Raw genomic sequence first — 18,051 nt, 5'->3', positions numbered from 1 at the left:
TTATCTATATTACAGACTGGGGACATTTGTAAATGTGTGTCTTCTCTCAACCATTATCTGACGCTCACATAAAGCGCTCGTGGAGATGTGTGAACACATGAAATAAATGTAAACAAAAAGGACTGGGTTGTAATCAGTTGGATTGGAATTAAGCTGCAGGAAAATCGTGCAAAGGTTTTCTTTAGGGTCATCATGCAAGCTAATTTAAGCAACAGTGTGTAATTTTTGCATTAGCTTTATGGATCGACTTCATTCAGAGGCAGCAAATGATGGCACTGTTCCTTTAAATGGAGGGGGGCAGAGGGAGAGAAAACAGGGAGAGGGAGAGAGAGACGTAGTAGAAAAACGGGGGTCGGTGTGTGCGCCGTCTGCTCTCTGTCTTGGAGAGGTGTGTAGGATTAGCAGGATTTTACTGAAGAAAGAAAGAAAAAGAAAGAAAAAAGAGAAAGAAAGAAAATAAGAAATTGCAGCACATAGTTTGAGGTTTTTACTGAAGATGTTGAAAATATTTTAAGGAGGCTTCCTTAAGGACATGCTGGACATGTATGGAAACAAACAGACGATGTCACTGACTTCTGATGATGGACACAGTGCTTTTTAAGGACTCACAGTTGCAGGATTTTGAAACTTCTGCTTTGTTTGTGACTTTTTTCCCTGATTTAAATTTACTTTTTCAGACGAATCTCTACATCTCCCTCATATGTTCTTGAAGACAGTTGCTCTCCTGAGACGTGGATATGTGTAAACATTTGTTAAGCTGACTTTAAAAATATATCTCATCTCAAATAAAATTAAATATGCGTTGCTTTTCTATAAACAGTTTAACCATTTTTGCCACAAATTCACATTTCTAGCTTGTTGCTGCTCCTGTTTATTTGCCAGTGAATGTGTCATAAGCTGTGAGTGGAGAGCCAGCTGATGACATGAACTGCTGAATATTTAGCTAATCCTCTGTGGATACAACTATTTTTTACATTTATTTTTGCCCTCATCTAAACCCTAATCCAGGGGAAACAAATCTCACCCACTCACCTGAAGCTGCTTTTAATCTAAAGAGAAAAGAGAGATGGCACAGAAAGACGGAGGAACGGAGCAGGGGCGTGTCAAAACAGATGATAATCTGGGGACTAAAGCCATGTCCGGGGGCCCTACAGCAGGTGGAGGAGTGGTGGTGGAGGTCAGGGAGAAGAAAGGCCCCTTGAGAGCTGCAATTCCCACTATGCCTTTCCCCTTGGCGGTCATCTGTCTTTTTCTGAATACCTTCATACCTGGACTTGGTAAGATAAAATCACACTTTCTTCTTCTTTCCTTTTCTAATTCCCTCTAATTTCACCTGGTTTTTGATTTGGTTTGGGGCTCAGGTGCAAACAGTCAGCAAACTCACAAGACGAGGTGTACAAATGTAAAGGCAAAAAGAAAAAAGAAATACTACATGAATTAGATCAGAAAACTCAGAGGAGTGAAAAAAATAGTCTCCCTGCTTGTATTTTCCTGGCTACTTCTATAAATGTGTGAGAAAAGTGTTAAGAATAAGACCCCACTCACACATTGTGTTGCAGTAAGTAGCACACGGGCTCAGTCTGCCAGGTGTTAATAAAGTCCGTGCAGCTACATCATCACAGCAGGTAGACAGATCATCACTGAGGACACACTCAACATGTGTCATTTTCATACAAAGCTCATGTTATGGGAATCACATGATACACAAATCCATAAATAATCATCATATTTGTAAAATGGACACAAATTGCATTTTTTTTTCTTTTAATATGTTATTTAGAAATTATTATTTTTTTCTTACTACAAAAGTGTATGAAAGAGCTGAATCAAGCTCCCGGAGCTGACAGCATAGTACTTGTAGATTTATCCATATTGAAACTTAAAAAAAAGGATTTTATACATTTAAAGGCATTTCACATTTAGTTAAATCTGTAGCAAAAAATCCCAAAACAAGAAAACTAAAATATGAATTTAAATGACAACAAAGCAGCAGAGCTGAGTCTGACTCACTTTAAAGTGTGCACAGTTCACCCACACATTCTCAGGTGTGTGATGAAGCCGGTGGTCTCGCTGTGTGTGTATTTCTAAGCAGACATCGACCGGGTTTGCAGCTCATTAGCTAATGGAAGGGTGTTTCTGCCTTCTGTTCTGCCTTCTCCATCTAATTCCTCCACTTTGTCACATTATGTAACATCTGGTAGCTAATGACACACAGATACGCTCATCGCCACTACATAACAAAGCCCACCACCGCCGCCAGACTGATACACACGCACGCACAAACACAGATATAATGAGCGGCTTACTTTATCTGCTGTCAACAAATTAATACTGCTACACAAGGCTTTGAAAGACATTTAGTCACACGCGTCCGCACCCCGGCATTCACACACAGCTGTTTACTCATCAGTTCAGTGGTTTGATTCAAACGCAGCAGAATGTCAGAAATGATAACATGGAGCTGATTTCAAGGAAAAGTAGAATATTTAGAAAGCAATAAAGTGAAAGTCACTATGAGGAAAAAGATTTGGTGGCATGCGGAAAACACCAGTTATAAGGAACATACCTGAGCTCAATTCACCAAATAACCAAGGGAGAGCCTTCCCCCTCCCCACATTTCCTCCCCCTCTGATCTAGTGGGCATATCTCATGGGATTCATACTCCTCCCTACTCTCGCCGTGTTTATTTGTTATACTTCCATCTAAAAATAGCCTTCAAATCCCAACTATTTTCTCACATTCATTCCTATTTTCCTCCCTTTTGACTCACATTCAGGAGTCTGTTTGCTGCCACCTTTCTTTAAGTGTTGAATTGTTGACTCCTCGAGACTGCCACAAACATTACAACAGGGTCAGCAAACCCCCGCTGACCTGTTTTCCCTTTTCTTGACAGGAGCACAAAATTGATCCCTAATATGTGCGGAAAGCAGCACGGCAGCACTTCATCGAAGAGCGTGTGTTTACAGCGTGTGTGTGCGTGTATGTGTGTCAGTTTGCCTGAATGCATTGACATTTCATTGAATAGCTGTTGCCATGACAACCCTGACTAAAATGAACACAATGCATGCATGGCAGTGTGTGTGTGCGCGTGTAGTTTGGCTCTAACTGACTGGGACCGAAAAGAGCGTCTCGATCTATTCAACCTGACGACAAAATAAAATTTAGAAATGTGTAATTGAATTTGGACATGAGCCAAAGCCCCCCAGACATTCATGTTCATGGCACAGTAGTAACTATTATTGGTATGACATCTCTGGCACTATTACTACAGAAACCTAAAGATCCGCTCCAGGTTTGTTTAAAGACAAAAGATTCTCCTTTGTGTCTGATTGTTGGGGCACACTTGTCCTTGAGTCAAAAGCATTGAGATAAAGCAGCCGGCCTGCCTTGAGTCTTTCAAATGTGACAAAGTATGTCTAATAGTACTTCTTAAGCTGAATATTTAACATGTTACATACCATTTATTTAATCTCCACAAACAGATCAAGTGTAAAAACTTTGCACGGAGCTGTGTAACAGTGGTGTCAAAGTCAAACCATTTCATGTATAGTAGGTAGTTCACATATCATGTGGATATTGACTAGTAGGCTCAAATCTAGCCAGACTTGTTTCCTCAGCCTCTAACATCAACGACTACACCTCTGTGCCGACTTTCAGGATTTAAACAGCCTCTGTCTCACAAGCCTACGTGATTAAACTTTGCATTAACCCCGCCTCTGCCTGCTGACATGTTAAGAACAAGAATCTTATATCATCCCAGCAATGTAACAGAGACTGAGTTAAAAACTACAGGCGAGTACCACACAAGCTGTTAGCAGCTTCGGTGTAAACTGATACAAGAGCTGTAAATAATTACGCACACTTACTGTGGAAGAAACTCCGGGTCACTGGTTGCATTACGATATTTGCCATAAGAGGAGAGGAAAGTGTGAAGCTTTAAAACACCTAAGTGAATATATGACTTAGTCCTCTCAGTGTGTGTGTTCCTGTGAGATTGACTGCATGTAATATTAGAGACACTGCAGTGTGTCGATACTGAGTTCTGTTGATATCTCGTGTCTGAATTTTCATGTGTTTACTTGCACTAAAATTAGCAGTGTTCCTCTCTTACTCCACTCAGTCTCACTTGTCTACAGCACTGGGCAAAAGCAATTTGCATGATTAATGCTCATAGTGCACACGTTTTCATTAAAAATACTAATTTAAAACATAATCCAGTAGTGTATGGGTTTTTTGTCAGTCCCATTTCTGCAACTGCATTACATTTTCTGATACTAGAAAAAAAAACAACCCTCGATTAGCAATTTTTGGCATCTGGCAGCTTTTCCTCATTCTTTATTCTGTATTCAGTGGTCACTCAAACTAAATTCTGTCACATAAAGAATACATTCAATACATTGAATTTGACATGTAAAACCAACAGAAACAGAGAATGTTGCATCATATTTGCAGGAAATGATGAATACAAAAGAATTGGAGTTTGTGATGAATGTTTTTTTTAAAAACAGGTACATGTTAATAATCGCTGTTTCACTCAGGTTGGCTTTCATTCTTGGTCTAATTTAGATACTAGAGATTGTTAGCTTGCCAGCTTGGGTCATTCAATTGGAGAGGGACTGAGCTACATGCTCTCTCGTCACCAGAGCCGAGAACGCTGCTTGTTGTCATTAGCTTTCTCTAAACTGAGGATTTTATATTTGCTAAGACAGAATGTGTCATCCTCCAACAAATTCAAATGATGTATGACAAGGAAGAGAGCAGGGCGACAAAGCACAGGCTGACCTGGATATTTGACTTAGTTTCATGTTAAATATGTGTTCACAGGGCAAGCCAATTGAGCCAAAGACATGCTGTTTTGCTAACACTTTACTGGCTGCAAACACAAAAACATGTAAAGCTGCTTGAAGTTCTTTAGTAGTAGGTGGCTAGCTACTCTGCCAGGGAGGGAATGTTATCCATAGTTTTGTTATAACCCGTGACTTTTGAGTTTAAAAGCAACACTGGCAAAGGTGCGCTGAGTAACAAAAGCAATATGTCCAGTGAGGTGATACTCCTTAAAAGTCAGGGGCAGGTTCAGCCTAAAAATGCTTTGCAAATGGCTGCAGGCTGAAAAACATTTCACTGAAAGACTGTGCAACTGTCTATGAGGTATGTTTGTTTTTCCTTTGGTGGTTTTGTTAGAAGTGTTACCCAATCAGCAGCAACTATTTTAAAAATCGTGTGGTATCTAAAAGTCAGTGCACAAAATGAATCAGTTGTCACTGGTCTAACACGTGGGTGACATAACAGTGTGTTCAGTGCACAACTGCTCTTATTTACAAAATAAATAAATATATGGTACTTTTAGTTAGGGATTAAGTCAGCCTAGTTCACCATTTTTTGAGGTTATTTGATAGAAAGAAAAAGAATATTGTACTCAGAAATATACATTGATTTGTGTCTAATTGTTTAGACTTTTTTTATTAATGTTTTTTTAATATGTTTTCTTTCTATCCACCCAGCCTGCAGATAACTGAAGAACCCTTATAACATAAGTAACCACATAAATTGTAACTGTAATGTGATTATTGAATTTAGCACAATAATGCATTACATTACCGTGTTACTGAAAAATATTATGCGATTACTGTAACATGTTTCTTTGTGTCATGTTACACTAACACTGGTTATAAACTAACATTCCAAGAGCTAATGTTAAGCTTGAGTGTCATAAAAAGCACACTTACTCTCTGATAAACAGTTTAATTACACTAAATGATAGTTTGCTAACTCTTCAGGTCTAGCAATGTTTTATCTACTTTAGAGAACCGCAGGTAAAAGAACTGCAGGTAAAAGAGGATAAGAGCAGCAGAGGCAATAAGCAGCTAACAACAGATAAAAGAGGCTAAGAACAGCTAACAGAAGCTATGAGCAGCTAACAGAGGCTATGAGCAAGTAAAAGAGACTAAGAGCAGCTAACATAAGCTAATAACAATTAACAGAGGCTAACAACACGTAAAAGAGGATAAGAGCAGCAAACAAAGGCAATGAGCACCTAACAGGGGCTAACAACAGGTAAAACAGGCTATGATCAGCTAACGGAGGCTAACAAAAGATAAAAGAGCCTAAGAGCACCTAACAGAGGTAAAAGAGGATAAGAGCAGCAAACAGAGGCTAACAGCAGGTAAAAGAGGATAAGAGCAGCTAATAGTGGCAAAAACTGTAGCACTTACTGACAGAGAGGTTCAGTATATCCTCAGCAGGTCACCTCAATATCACTGTGATGTGAGTTATTGACTTGTATCAAACTCCTTCAACAAAGTTTTACAGCCTCCTTCAGAGTAAACAAATACGTATGCCAGCTACCCATGAAACCCAGTACAGGAGAGTTGACTGCAATCTACTGAGATCGAGTGGTGAGATTTTACAAATTGTAATTTTAAGGCACATTTTTTCACAAGAAAATGCTGAATGCATTTTTTTTTGTTTAGATTTGAACTACCCGATGATCTTTCTTTCTCTCTTTTCCCTCAATATTTAATTTAAAAAAACAACAACAACAACAAAACTTTATCTAAGACTTCCAAACTACAGTCAATGGAAGGAGGAGTTTCACATCTATATAAAGGGAGAGCTTTCCCTTTCCACCTGTCAGCTTTAAGGTGGACTGGCCTTAAAGGTGGAGTACCTCGATACTTAAGTGATACACCTGATTACTGGTTACTTTGAGTTGGTATGCAAGTACCATTTCATCTAATCAACACAGCTTTGCAGTTCACATCCTCCGTTGTTTTCTGGTCCTTTCTCTTCCTTCCTGTTTTCTCTCTCCCTTTATGTCTGCTTCTCTTGCTGTCTTGACACTCTTACACTCCATCATTAACCTCCCACACTACCAGTGGGTGCTTTGTAGAGTTCTCTGTGTAATTATAGTAATTAGTCTGGGTAATATCTACTGACACACATAGACACAAACACGCATGTACGTACTCACAATATCCCACATGCGACATACAACGAAGCCAAGAGCTTTTCGCACCTAGAGGATTGTTGGATTTCTGTAGCAGAAAACTGAAAGATTTATTCTGACTTTTTTATTGCATCAGCTCAACATATATTGTTAAGCACATATATTTGTTCAGGTTTTACCCAGCTGCAAGTATTTTCCTTATAGTTAGCTCTGTGCTCTTTGATTACATGCTGACTAAAATGCTCTCCACTGATCAATTTACTGTTTAGATGGTTTTAATATGATCTAAGAATTAATCCAACATATAATAATTTTGGAAATATATTTAAAGTTATATAATTTTTTCCCTATGCAAAATCCTCTTATTAGATGGATTCATGGTAATATTCACTTGGCAAGTGATCATTAATGCCAAAATGATAATTTGACCTAATAATTTGACTTAATTTAAACTTATTTAATCAATGTTGTTATATTTGACAAAGTGACACACTGACAAATTTGAAGAGCCCAACTCTGCAGTTCTCATAGCATTTTAGTATCTTTCAGTTGACTGTTTTGGTTTTACATTCAGTTATCCTTCATCATCCTGCTTTCTCAGATTCAAATATTTCTTAATTTCGAAGAATGAACTTGTAGGTTTTGGTGTGCTGAGCCAAACAAATACTCCAAATTGTTTTGTTTTTTCAAAAGCGGATCTGCTTGTTAAGACAAATATTTAATCAGCCAATCACATGACCAAGACAATCAGCTAAAGTTCAAAGTGAGCATCAGAATGGGGAATAAAGTTTATTAAAATGATTCGGAATGTGGCATGTTTGTTGGTGCCAGTTCGGCTGAGTATTTAAGAAACTGCTGATCTACTGAGACTATCTCTAGAGCTTACAGAAAATGGCCCGAAAAAGAAAAAATATCCAGTGAGCAGTACTACTCTGTTGGGATGTGAGCGATGACTCAAAAATGCCTTATTGATGCCAGAGGTCAGAGGAGAAGACTGCTTCAAGCTAGGAAGTAAACAGTAACTCAGTAACTCTTGTTACAACCAAGGTATGCAGAAGAGCACATCTGAATGCACAACATGTCGAACCAGGAAACAGATGGCGACTGCAGCAGAAGACCACACTACTCCTGTCAGAAAAGAACAGGAAACTAAGGCTACAACTGAACAATAGAAGGCTGCTTGGTCTGATCAGCCTTGATTTGTGCTGTGATGACAGGTGACAGATTGACAGCCTGTGAAAATGCCACAGCCTACCTAAGTATTGAAGAATTGAGGGGTTTTGAAGGTAAAAGAGGGTCCAAACTAGTACTAGTAAGGTGTACCTAATAATGCATCCGGTGAAAGTGACACATGTGAACAGTACCTAACAGAGACCGCTGACGTTGGAAGTCATGCAGAAGAAGTAAAACTAAACAGACCATAAAAATCCTTCTGTGCATGCCAAAACTCTGACGGAAGTGATGCGTAACCATTCAGCTACCAGCTGGCTGTCAATCACAGCTAATGTCTGGAGGTGGGCAGCTCCTAAGGCAGCCAGAGCATCTGCTGGTGGGTGTGGCCTCTGTGACCTGAAAATTTCTGCTCCCGATCAGACCACGTCGGTCCTGGATGGACTCTCATTTTAGCCCGCTGTTGCTCTTTCTGCTCGAGGCTTTGAAATGAGCAAAGAAAAGATGAGGGTTCATCTCTTCCTTTCCACCAATGTATATACTTACTTATCTTACTTTTCTGTGACAGTCAAGTATAAGCCTTGTGAGAGTAAATATTACATTTTATGTCATTCAGATTCATCAGATGTGCTCGGACAATCCAGACTCATACTATTGCAGTGCTTCTGTTGAAAGATTCACCACGATACAACTGTCTCCAAACGCATAGTTAATGAAAGAGACTGACACTGGATGGAAATTTTGAAGCAGAGAGAGAGAGAGAGAAAAAAAAAAAGAAAATGAAACAGAGAAAAAAGTGAGAAACTAACTTATACATGAGCTGGCCTTTCCTTTCCACTTAGAAAAAAAAAGCACACACAGCCGGCAGCCTGGCAGAGCCTGGCAGAGCCTGCTCCTCCCTCCCCCCACCTGTTCTGCTTGCTGTGTTATTTGAATTTCACCAATGTGACAAGAAATGGAGCTGGCAGAAAGGGAAGGGCCAAGGCCATGATGCACACAACGCCCACCAGGCATTTCTTATGTCGCATGCAATATTCACAGTATTTAGTCTTTACAAAAAGCCTGCGGAGAGCAAGCCCGAGCGTCAGCTGATTGTCTGAACAATTTAGGCTTTTTTAGGTCTTAAAAAGGCTCTTTGATGTTGTGACTTTGAGAAAATACTATACTATCACATATTCAGACACATAAGAGCTATTTTAAGCTCAACAAGAACTTGTGAGTAAATATGACCTAATTAAAATATGACATCTGCAGCATCTTTACTTTAAACACTGTGGGTCTGAAATCCACAAGTCTGCATAATGATTTAATCTGAGCATTTATATTCTGCAAATGTCACAAGAATGGAATTTGTCTTCTGTTTATAGGTTTATTTTTTGATTTTAGTTTTTATGCACTCATTGAAAAAGTGGACCCAGAAGTTGTATACGTGGATGCTCAAACTCGTGCATACAGTTTCACACAGAGCATTTACTGTGCAGGGGATGGTCTCCAGGCTTTCAGATAGCAGGATAAGGAGTGCGACTGGACTTAATGCAGACAGATAAGAGTTGAACATTGAGATAATCCTGTTTCAGCTCTATTACAAACAGCCAGTATATGTGCTTTTTCTCCAGGGCATAGACACATTGCTGCAATGGCCAGGTACCTGCCACCGGGAAAACCTTAAGTACTGACTCTCTCTCTTAGACACAGAAAAAACACCCCAAAACAAAACATAGAGAACAGCTTCTTTAGTCTAGCTTCAGTTATGGCAGAGAGAAATATTTTGCTCTCCAGGTGTGACTGGTTGTATCACCTTATACAGCTGCTGTTATTTCCATGCACATCTTTACTGTATACAGAGATCTGACGAAGTACTGAGAGTAAACAAGTAAATAAATCTGTTTTAATAAGTGTTTTACTACTTTTACTACGTTATATTAATACTATTAGTGCTTTTGACATCTTAGAAATTGGGCAGCTCTCAACTGCTCCTATAATAATAATAAAAAAACAAAACTGAACGCATAAAACGAAGTGCTGGTTTTTCTTAGCCCAGAATGGGCCTTTGAGGGGGTGACTGCACATTTAAGCTCCATCATTTGACTCACTGCTACTGCTACACAGTAGCAGTGAGTCAAATTTCTTTTGTTAACAGTAATCTGCCACTTGTCATTTCTGAAAGTTTGAATAAATATTAAGATAACAACTATTGTTGTACTTGAATTAAAAAAAAACAAAGAAAAAAAACAAACCCAAACCGGCTTTACAAAATCATTGTTTACGGTGATTTTGCTTTCTTAATTGGGATGGGACAAGGGTCCTGAAACTAAAACAAAAAGATGATTTTTCACATTTTAAGTGTTTCTTATGACACTGATTTAAGTTCAAGGCTTATAAGTTTCTTCTTTTGTTCATATTGGACCTGATGCAGTACAGCGGGGAGTAATGTCATGACTGACAGCTGACTGACAGCTGCAGTCACAGAAAATCTTTCTTATCTCTCTTCAGGGATTAAGTACAGATGCAGTGCTGAGAGGAAATGCAGCATTTACTGTCCGTGACCATGACTGTGTGTTTCAAACCAATAAAGAGAGTTGTTCTGGTTCACTACTGTAGCAGACTGTAATTCTTTGATTTATTAGCATAACATTTTGTAAATACAGTACTGCGCAAAAGTCTTATATCACCCCTCATTTGTACAGATCTAACGACCTTCAACACAACCTGAAGTCTCTTAGACAAGCTTTCATGTAATTTCTTTAAGAAGTCTTCAGGAATAATTCTCCAGGCTTCTTGAAGGACATTCAAAGCTGTTTTCCTGGATGATCACACTAATGTTGAGGTCCGGGTTCTGGGGAGGTCAGTCCATGACTGATACTTCCAGTTTTCCTTCTTTAGGTTAGCTTCTTGAGAGCTAGCCTTCCACTGAGAAAAGTTCTGATTCTTTGGGAATCAGCTTGTTGGTACAGAATTAACTATTTTATATCTGTCCAATTGTGTCATGTTTTGGCATTCTTGCATAGATTGTTCAGGACTTTCCTGAAAATGAGTGGAAAAGCAGCCAATGTCCAAAGAAAATCTTTGAAAGACCTTCAGAAAGTCTGGAGAACTATTGCTTGAGACCCCTTAAAAAGTAACAAAAAATCTGGCTCTTCAGAACCAAAATGTTAAAAAATTAGGGGTGACTCAAGACTTTTGCACATTCATGTACATTTAAGGTCCTTTAAGTGTACTCATGCCCTGAATAGCTGTCTACAAATTACTCCACATGATTTTGTTGAAGGCTTATTGTATTCAATATATCCGCATTTGTCTCAAAGCACTAAGTTGTGTAAGTGCAATTTACCTGTGTGATGTTTCTATTTGAAACAATAAAAAAACCCTTTCTGGTTCATTTCATCCGGAGTCTGTTTTGGTCTCGCTGGAGATTAACCAGAATGGAAAACTCCTCAAAGGTTTTTATCATGCCGGACTATAAACATCACAGAGATATTTGATAGCAAAGTACATCAGAACTGTTAAAACAATAACTTCTTGGATTGTTTTTGGTAACAGTATGACTTGTGGTGTTTTTCCCACAGGCACCTTCATCTCAGCGTTCACAGTGCTGTGCGGCGCTCGCAGTGAGCTGATCTCAGAGCGAGGTGTTTGCTGTGTATTCTGGCTCAACGTAGCAGCAGCCCTGATTCAGATCCTCACAGCTGTTATCATGGTCGGATGGATCATGAGCATCTTCTGGGGAATGGACATGGTCATCCTGGCAAGTCAGTAGCAGCTACTAGTGTCTGCGTTTATCTTCCCTGTTGCTTTCTTTTGTCCACCTGTGTCACATTCACTTTTAAAGTTAGTTTCAGCAAGCAAAACATAAGGTCCGGGGACCAGAATTGGACCAGTAAAGAGTCCAATCTGGCCCTCTGAATGGTTCAAATAAATTAGCATAAATTTTGAGCTGTTTTAACTGCATCTTCATAAGTGTTTTTTTCTGTGGATAATCTGTGGATTAACAGAAACTTTTGTTTAAAATTACAGGACAATCTGGGCAATGAGCTACTGGAACTTTTTTCTGTAATTTAACAGATTTTGTTCTTACCATTTAAGCACAGATTTCTTTCATTTAATACCGAAACATTTCTTTATCATGTCAAAAAACTCAGACGTACTGTTGAAATTACACTTCTTTTCCTTATATTGAGTTATTTCATGGGTTAAATGTGTAGTAAATTTATTTACACTGACAGAAAGGGGAGTTTCACCGGTCTGGCCCAAACCAGCCATTACTGACGGCAGCCAAAGCCCTCCCATGTTCTCCAAAAATTACTCTGTTTGCACTAAATGCCCTCCAGTAAATTATCTTCAGTTATTTAACACTGACCTGCTGCTGTTAAAGCAGAACTTATTTGATTTCACTTAGAAAATATCAAAGCTAAATATTGCATCCTCAAGACGTGGCAGAGCCGAAAAATGAAACAACATAATTACGACCCATTTTTAAAGAATTGTATGATCAGCTGGAAACCAGGGCGCTCGGTGAGATTTGTTGCTGGTTTGGGTCTTTTCTGTGGTTTTTATTGGTGAAAAAAAAAATAAGTAAAATAAAATAAAGCAGGATAATAGCAGCATTATCCTTCAAGGCCTGTGTTGCAAAGGGATGCAATCAGTGGCTCTGGATTACAAAGTTGTTCAAAGGATTTTACATTAATCGTGCAGAAACATGAAAGAAAGAAAGATGCAGAGAACAGACATGAAAAGGTTGGGTAATTTTACCACCCTCTCTGTCAGGAACTCAGCCTCTCCTTAGGCACTGATGCATGAACAAGTGCACACACACACACACACACACACACACGCACAAGAGTCACCATTGTCTCAGTGCAGCCTTTGAATTATCCACAGCCCTGTAAGTGTCCTTATGTGAGGTAGCCTAATTGCTGCCTGCCTGCGCCACCAGAGTGTATTGATTCGCACACGCCTGCGAGAACGTGCGTGTTTGTGTGGGAGTGAGCGGCCCCCCCGGTGTGTTTTTGTTCACTGATCCCCGCTGTTTTTCAGGCCTCTGGGCACACATCTTCTGCAACTGTTACTGTAAAAATCATTCTCTGGTAGCATGTTGAATATTCGGGTTTGCATAAGATGACTGTTTCCCAGTTGGACTGAAATAATGCCGGCTGTTTATTTAGAAGATCAGTTGTTATTCAGTTATTCATTACCACAATACGCGGTAGCTTTGAGAGTTCATGCTCATATGGGCTGATTCAGCTTTCTTCCTCTATGCATTTAATACCTCTGAAAATGTGGTCTCTGTGTGAGCTTCCTCCCTCTCTCCCTCTAATGAGCCTGTGCTGTATATGATCAGTTTTCTCTCTCTTCATAACTCCACCTCCACATACATGGCTGCCGCCCTCTTCTTTTTTTTCTCATCTATCTAATGATCGTGGTGTTATCTCCCTCCCACTGATCGCCTTCCATCTGCCTTTTTTCTCCATCCAGTGATTGTTCCTGTTTGATCTTCTCATATCCTTGCTTCCTCTCTTCCTCTCCTTCCTGCTCACTCTCACATAATTCCTCCCACTCGCTGCCCGCTCCCCAGTCTTCCTCGCCGCCTCAGTTTCTTCTTCAGTTTTTGGTTTTCACTGGTTCCCGTCTCCATCTCTCATCCCATCGATCCAGTGGATGAGGGTCGTGTTACTGTAAATGTGTTCATTTGATCATGTAATGTACCCTGCCACTCAGATGTTTGAGGTCACTTCCAAATGTCCTTGCTTTTAAAGAAAAATAAGTAAAAAAAAAAAAACAGACAAACTTTGAATTAATTTGAAATGTTGCAAGTGACAAATGATTTATGGTTATTACTGGAATATCTACTTAAGCATACAGATGATCATTGTCAGCCACCACTGCTCCAGTGTTTCACGGGCTCAGAGTGCTCTCGAAAACAAGTTTTTCGTGTTAAAAGACCGAGGTTTGTTTGCTTGTAAGATACTAGCACAGCAGAAAACTGTTGCTCATCCCAACAGATGAAAGCTGCTCCAGATAACGACTGCAAACAAACGCTGACCAGCTACATCTCGCTCTGCCTTCAGAAATGCTTTAATTCTTAATAATGGCAGATTCAACAACATGCTGGAAACAACCCTCGGAGAGTTTGGTCCATGTTGAAATGATAGCATCACACGGTTGATGCAGATTTATGGTATTGAGAGCTGAGAAATTTCATGCCAAATTCTGACCTGACCATCTGAAACTGAAACTCATCAGACCGGGCAACGTTTTTCAAATCTTCCGTTGTCCAATTTTGGCAAACCAGTGTGAACCATAGTCTCAGTTTTCTGTTCTTACCTGACAGAAATGACAGCCGATGTGGTCTTCTGCTGCACAAGGACTAAAAGTCCTTTATAAAGTCCCCATTAGCACCACCCCTTTGATAACACAATGACCCTCTGGAACACAGGAGTGATGGTTGCTGACAATATACAAAAAAATACTGATTATAATATTTAATAAATATGAGATGATAAATAACTGATTATTCTGTTAAACAATAACTTTTAAACTAAGATAAAAACTCATTTTGTTTCAACAGTGAGGATGTTTACGTTACCTCCAAAACTGCTGCGTTTATTTGTAGCTCAAAAGAGTTTCATAGTTCATACTGAACTGTTTTCTTTGAACTACATCAGTGCTGTCAGCTTCACACATCACCTTAAAAACAGTGAAATGTGTTCCCACTAACCGTCTCTTGTCTCTTTTCTCCCCCTCTACGCTGCTCCTTCACGAAAGTTTCTGATGGTAGGTGTCTCTTTTTTCCCTTCTTTTACAACCAACAGTCCCCCACTGAGTTAATAAAACTGCGGAGGATGTAGAAGCAAGTCAAAGAAATAGCGAACAGCGAGCTTTTTTTTTCTAAATTTAACACAGTTATTGTAAGCCAGAAACAAACAGTTACCCTTAAAGGACTTCAACACAAATCGGAACGTTCTCACAATCTTGGCAGCAAGAGTTTGGCAACTCACTGCTTTCTATTTGTGTGACACCGTCCTGCTCATCAGTGGACTGAGCTGTCATGGAGCCTGGTCTGCTAAGCTCAGTAAATGTTCATACAAATCCAGCCATGTTTAATCTGACATACCTGATTCGAAACTATGGTATCGCACCATGTAATATGACTAAAAGCTTAGTGACGGCTTTACTAACTGAGCTGAGTTTACCCATGGTGTGTGTGATTAAAGAGCTCCGCAAGAATGCTCAGTTCTCATTCCATCTTCAGGGTAAGGAGGCTGGAAGGACGAGGAAAATCCCTGGATAACCATGCCTACCCATTTAGAAACACCATTTAAGCCAGGCTTGTCCAACTCCAGGCCTCGAGGGGCAGTGTCCTGCAGGTTTTAGATCTCACCCTGGGTAAACACACCTGAATCAAATGATTAGTTCATTACCAGGCCTCTGGAGAACTACAAGACATGCTGAGGAGGTCAGTTAGCCATTTAAATCAGCTGTGATGGATCAAGGACACGTCTAAAACCTGCAGGACACCGCCCCTCGAGGCCTGGGTTTGGACACCACTGATTTAAGCTAACATGCATGTCTTTGGACTGTGGGATGAAGCAATGTTAGACACATTTAGAACAAGCACACTCCAGGCAACTGGTGGATTCTGAGTTATTTGTCATGGATAACAACATTAAACAAAGTCTGTATGCTTGTTCTGTTAGACAAACCCAAGTCTGCTGCTCCACTCACATGACTCCCTCCTCCCACTTTAACATATATCCAACACACCGCGTAATCACAGTACTGCACCTAATCTGCCAGTACTTATTCTAATGCAGGGGGTATGGGCATACATAGACTCTTCCAGGAGTTAAGCTGCTGCCATCACTGCTGCTGCTGCTGCTTACAGTGTTTCAACATCTTCCTCCATGGCATTATCCTGTAGGTTTTGGGGGAGATTTGGAGCTTTTTCCTATGGGGGAAATAAGCATTGCCTTTCCTCCCTCCCTGCAGAGATAATGCTTGGTTTATAGTTCTGGGTTAAATGTGCGGCAGACCTAAAACACTGCAAACTACACTATGCACCTTGCCAACCTCTGTGATAGGTCTATTTGGAAGTAGTGTGCTGCATAAACACAGCACATTTGCTTAACTGTATTAAACTTGCTTGTGCAGTATAGGCACATGCCATTATCTTGTTGCCAAAGCTCTGTTCTCGTTTCTATTGACTCTTATTTGCGCTTTATTATCTCCAAGCCCAGCATGTTCAGCTCACCTCCACCTGTGATGGCAAAAAGATGCAGAAACAGCTGTGCAAAAGTATCTCCAACAACAACAGGATTCAAAGCAGCCTAGTTTTGCCCCTCGTGCCTCGTGGTAGTCCCCACCAGGGTCCTGCCAAGTTCCGCTTTCAATTTTGCCAAATTGAATGAAATGAAGAGTAAAATCATGACTGCTGTCAACAGTTCAAAATGAATGATTTGTAATCGCATGCAGGCATTTAAAAACCTTTTAAAAAATGATAGCAGGGACACCAAATGATAGAGAGCCTTGTGTTCCCTCCCTCCTCAGGCTGCAGAGACCAGGGCATTCCTCAGGATGTGTGAGGGAAGCCGCTCTCATGCTAGCTGGTGGGTCGCACGGACAGCTTGACCTCTTTGACCTCTCCAAAGGTGACTTTTTCATTAGTAATGACCTTGAGCTGACACCGTGTAGAGGCCGAGACGTGATGAATGGATTCATTAATGAACAGTGAAGCGAGAGGCTGCCCTTCATGGAAATCTTTAATCGCTGGCTGCTGATTGGTCACATTTACGTTTGCCGAAAATTATACTTAGCATTTACAGCCACAAGAAATATAAGGGATAATAATGATATTAATAATGAATAAAAACTACATGTGTTAACTTTGTTGAGTAATTCTAAAAGTGATGTTGGATTTTTTTTTCATTGTTCTTTGATTTAATCGCCAAATATGGATAAAGGAAAATTTGTGAGCTGCTTGATTGAGCTGCCCCAGGACTTTTTATCACATGTTTTAAATGTTGTATCAGAGACTACCTTTAGCCTTAGCTTCTAGTGTATTGTGGCCTTTCCCTTACAGTTTTGTTATAATATCAAATTACCAGCCTTCTCCATGTAATGTCAGGATATACAGTAACAGCCACAGCACTGTATGTCCATCGATCTTCATACAAAACAATTCCAAAACTCAACATCACAGCACATGAGCCCGGGCTGTGAAACACACGTCTTCCTGTGGAGCATGTCATGGTTAAAATACAACACCATGCTACGCGATATTCACTCAACTCTGAGTAAAAACTCATGACAATGGATAGAAAATCTGCAACCAGGCGATTATCTTATCCTTGCTAATAAAGCTAATGTGTTTTTTTGCTGGTCACATGATGTGCGTGAGCCTAAAAAAACCTGAGAAAAACCGAGTTAAAAATGATTCATTCTTCCTGATGAATATTTGATTTGAGTTTTCATACCTCTTAAATGTGTAAATCAGTGCCAAAGGGATATAGCACATTATTCCTGCACTGTATCTAATTAACAGTCTCAAAATATCAGCTCCCACTATTAATCACTCTGGAAGACACACTGTCTGTCACATTACAGCTATTGTTTGTTTGTTGATGAGAGTCGGTGGAAGCTCCTCCCATTAGAAACTCCGAGCTCCCATTTTGAAACAATCAGATCAGAAACATTTAAAGCTGATTAATTCACTGTTTCATGTCACATGCAGCCAAACGTAAGTGCCGCGTTTGTGTGGTGGATAGTGTGCAATATTCAAGAGGGAGACTGAAGAATGTGGTTCAGCTGTGTAAGTGGTCCTGAGGCTAAAAGGGGAAGAAATGTGCATCACTCTGTAAGTTGCGGTGGAATTGTTGAGCCAAATAAAGCCTTTCCCATGATACCCCATCAGCTTTCTCATGCACCACATCATTGCCCTA

At 39.9% G+C, this 18,051-nt stretch overlaps 1 protein-coding gene across 1 annotated transcript; it reads left to right on the top strand.

The window, feature by feature from the left end:
* Window positions 1–333: 333 nt before the first annotated feature.
* On the top strand, window positions 334–16,789 carry stum (stum, mechanosensory transduction mediator homolog). Its single transcript, XM_084953954.1, has 3 exons — window positions 334–1,277; window positions 11,683–14,887; window positions 16,661–16,789. The coding sequence occupies exons 1-2, from the start codon at window positions 1,067–1,069 to the stop codon at window positions 11,871–11,873; spliced, it is 402 nt and encodes a 133-aa protein (XP_084810080.1). The 5' UTR covers window positions 334–1,066; the 3' UTR covers window positions 11,874–14,887; window positions 16,661–16,789.
* The last annotated feature ends 1,262 nt before the right edge of the window (window positions 16,790–18,051 follow it).

This window comes from Perissodus microlepis, chromosome 15 (assembly GCF_051167445.1).
Source record: "Perissodus microlepis isolate ML-2025 ecotype Zambia chromosome 15, ASM5116744v1, whole genome shotgun sequence".
NCBI classification, from domain to species: Eukaryota; Metazoa; Chordata; class Actinopteri; order Cichliformes; family Cichlidae; genus Perissodus; species Perissodus microlepis.
Note: the sequence above shows the minus strand (reverse complement) of the source record. Positions and strands in the feature narration are given on the sequence as shown.

Excerpts from the sequence above, each read along its gene's own strand:
- stum (XM_084953954.1), top strand. The coding sequence starts at position 1,067 with ATGGCACAGAAAGACGGAGGAACGGAGCAGGGGCGTGTCAAAACAGAT. Across the intron at positions 1,278-11,682 it reads TACCTTCATACCTGGACTTG|GCACCTTCATCTCAGCGTTC; the intron begins GTAAGATAAAAT and ends TTTTTCCCACAG.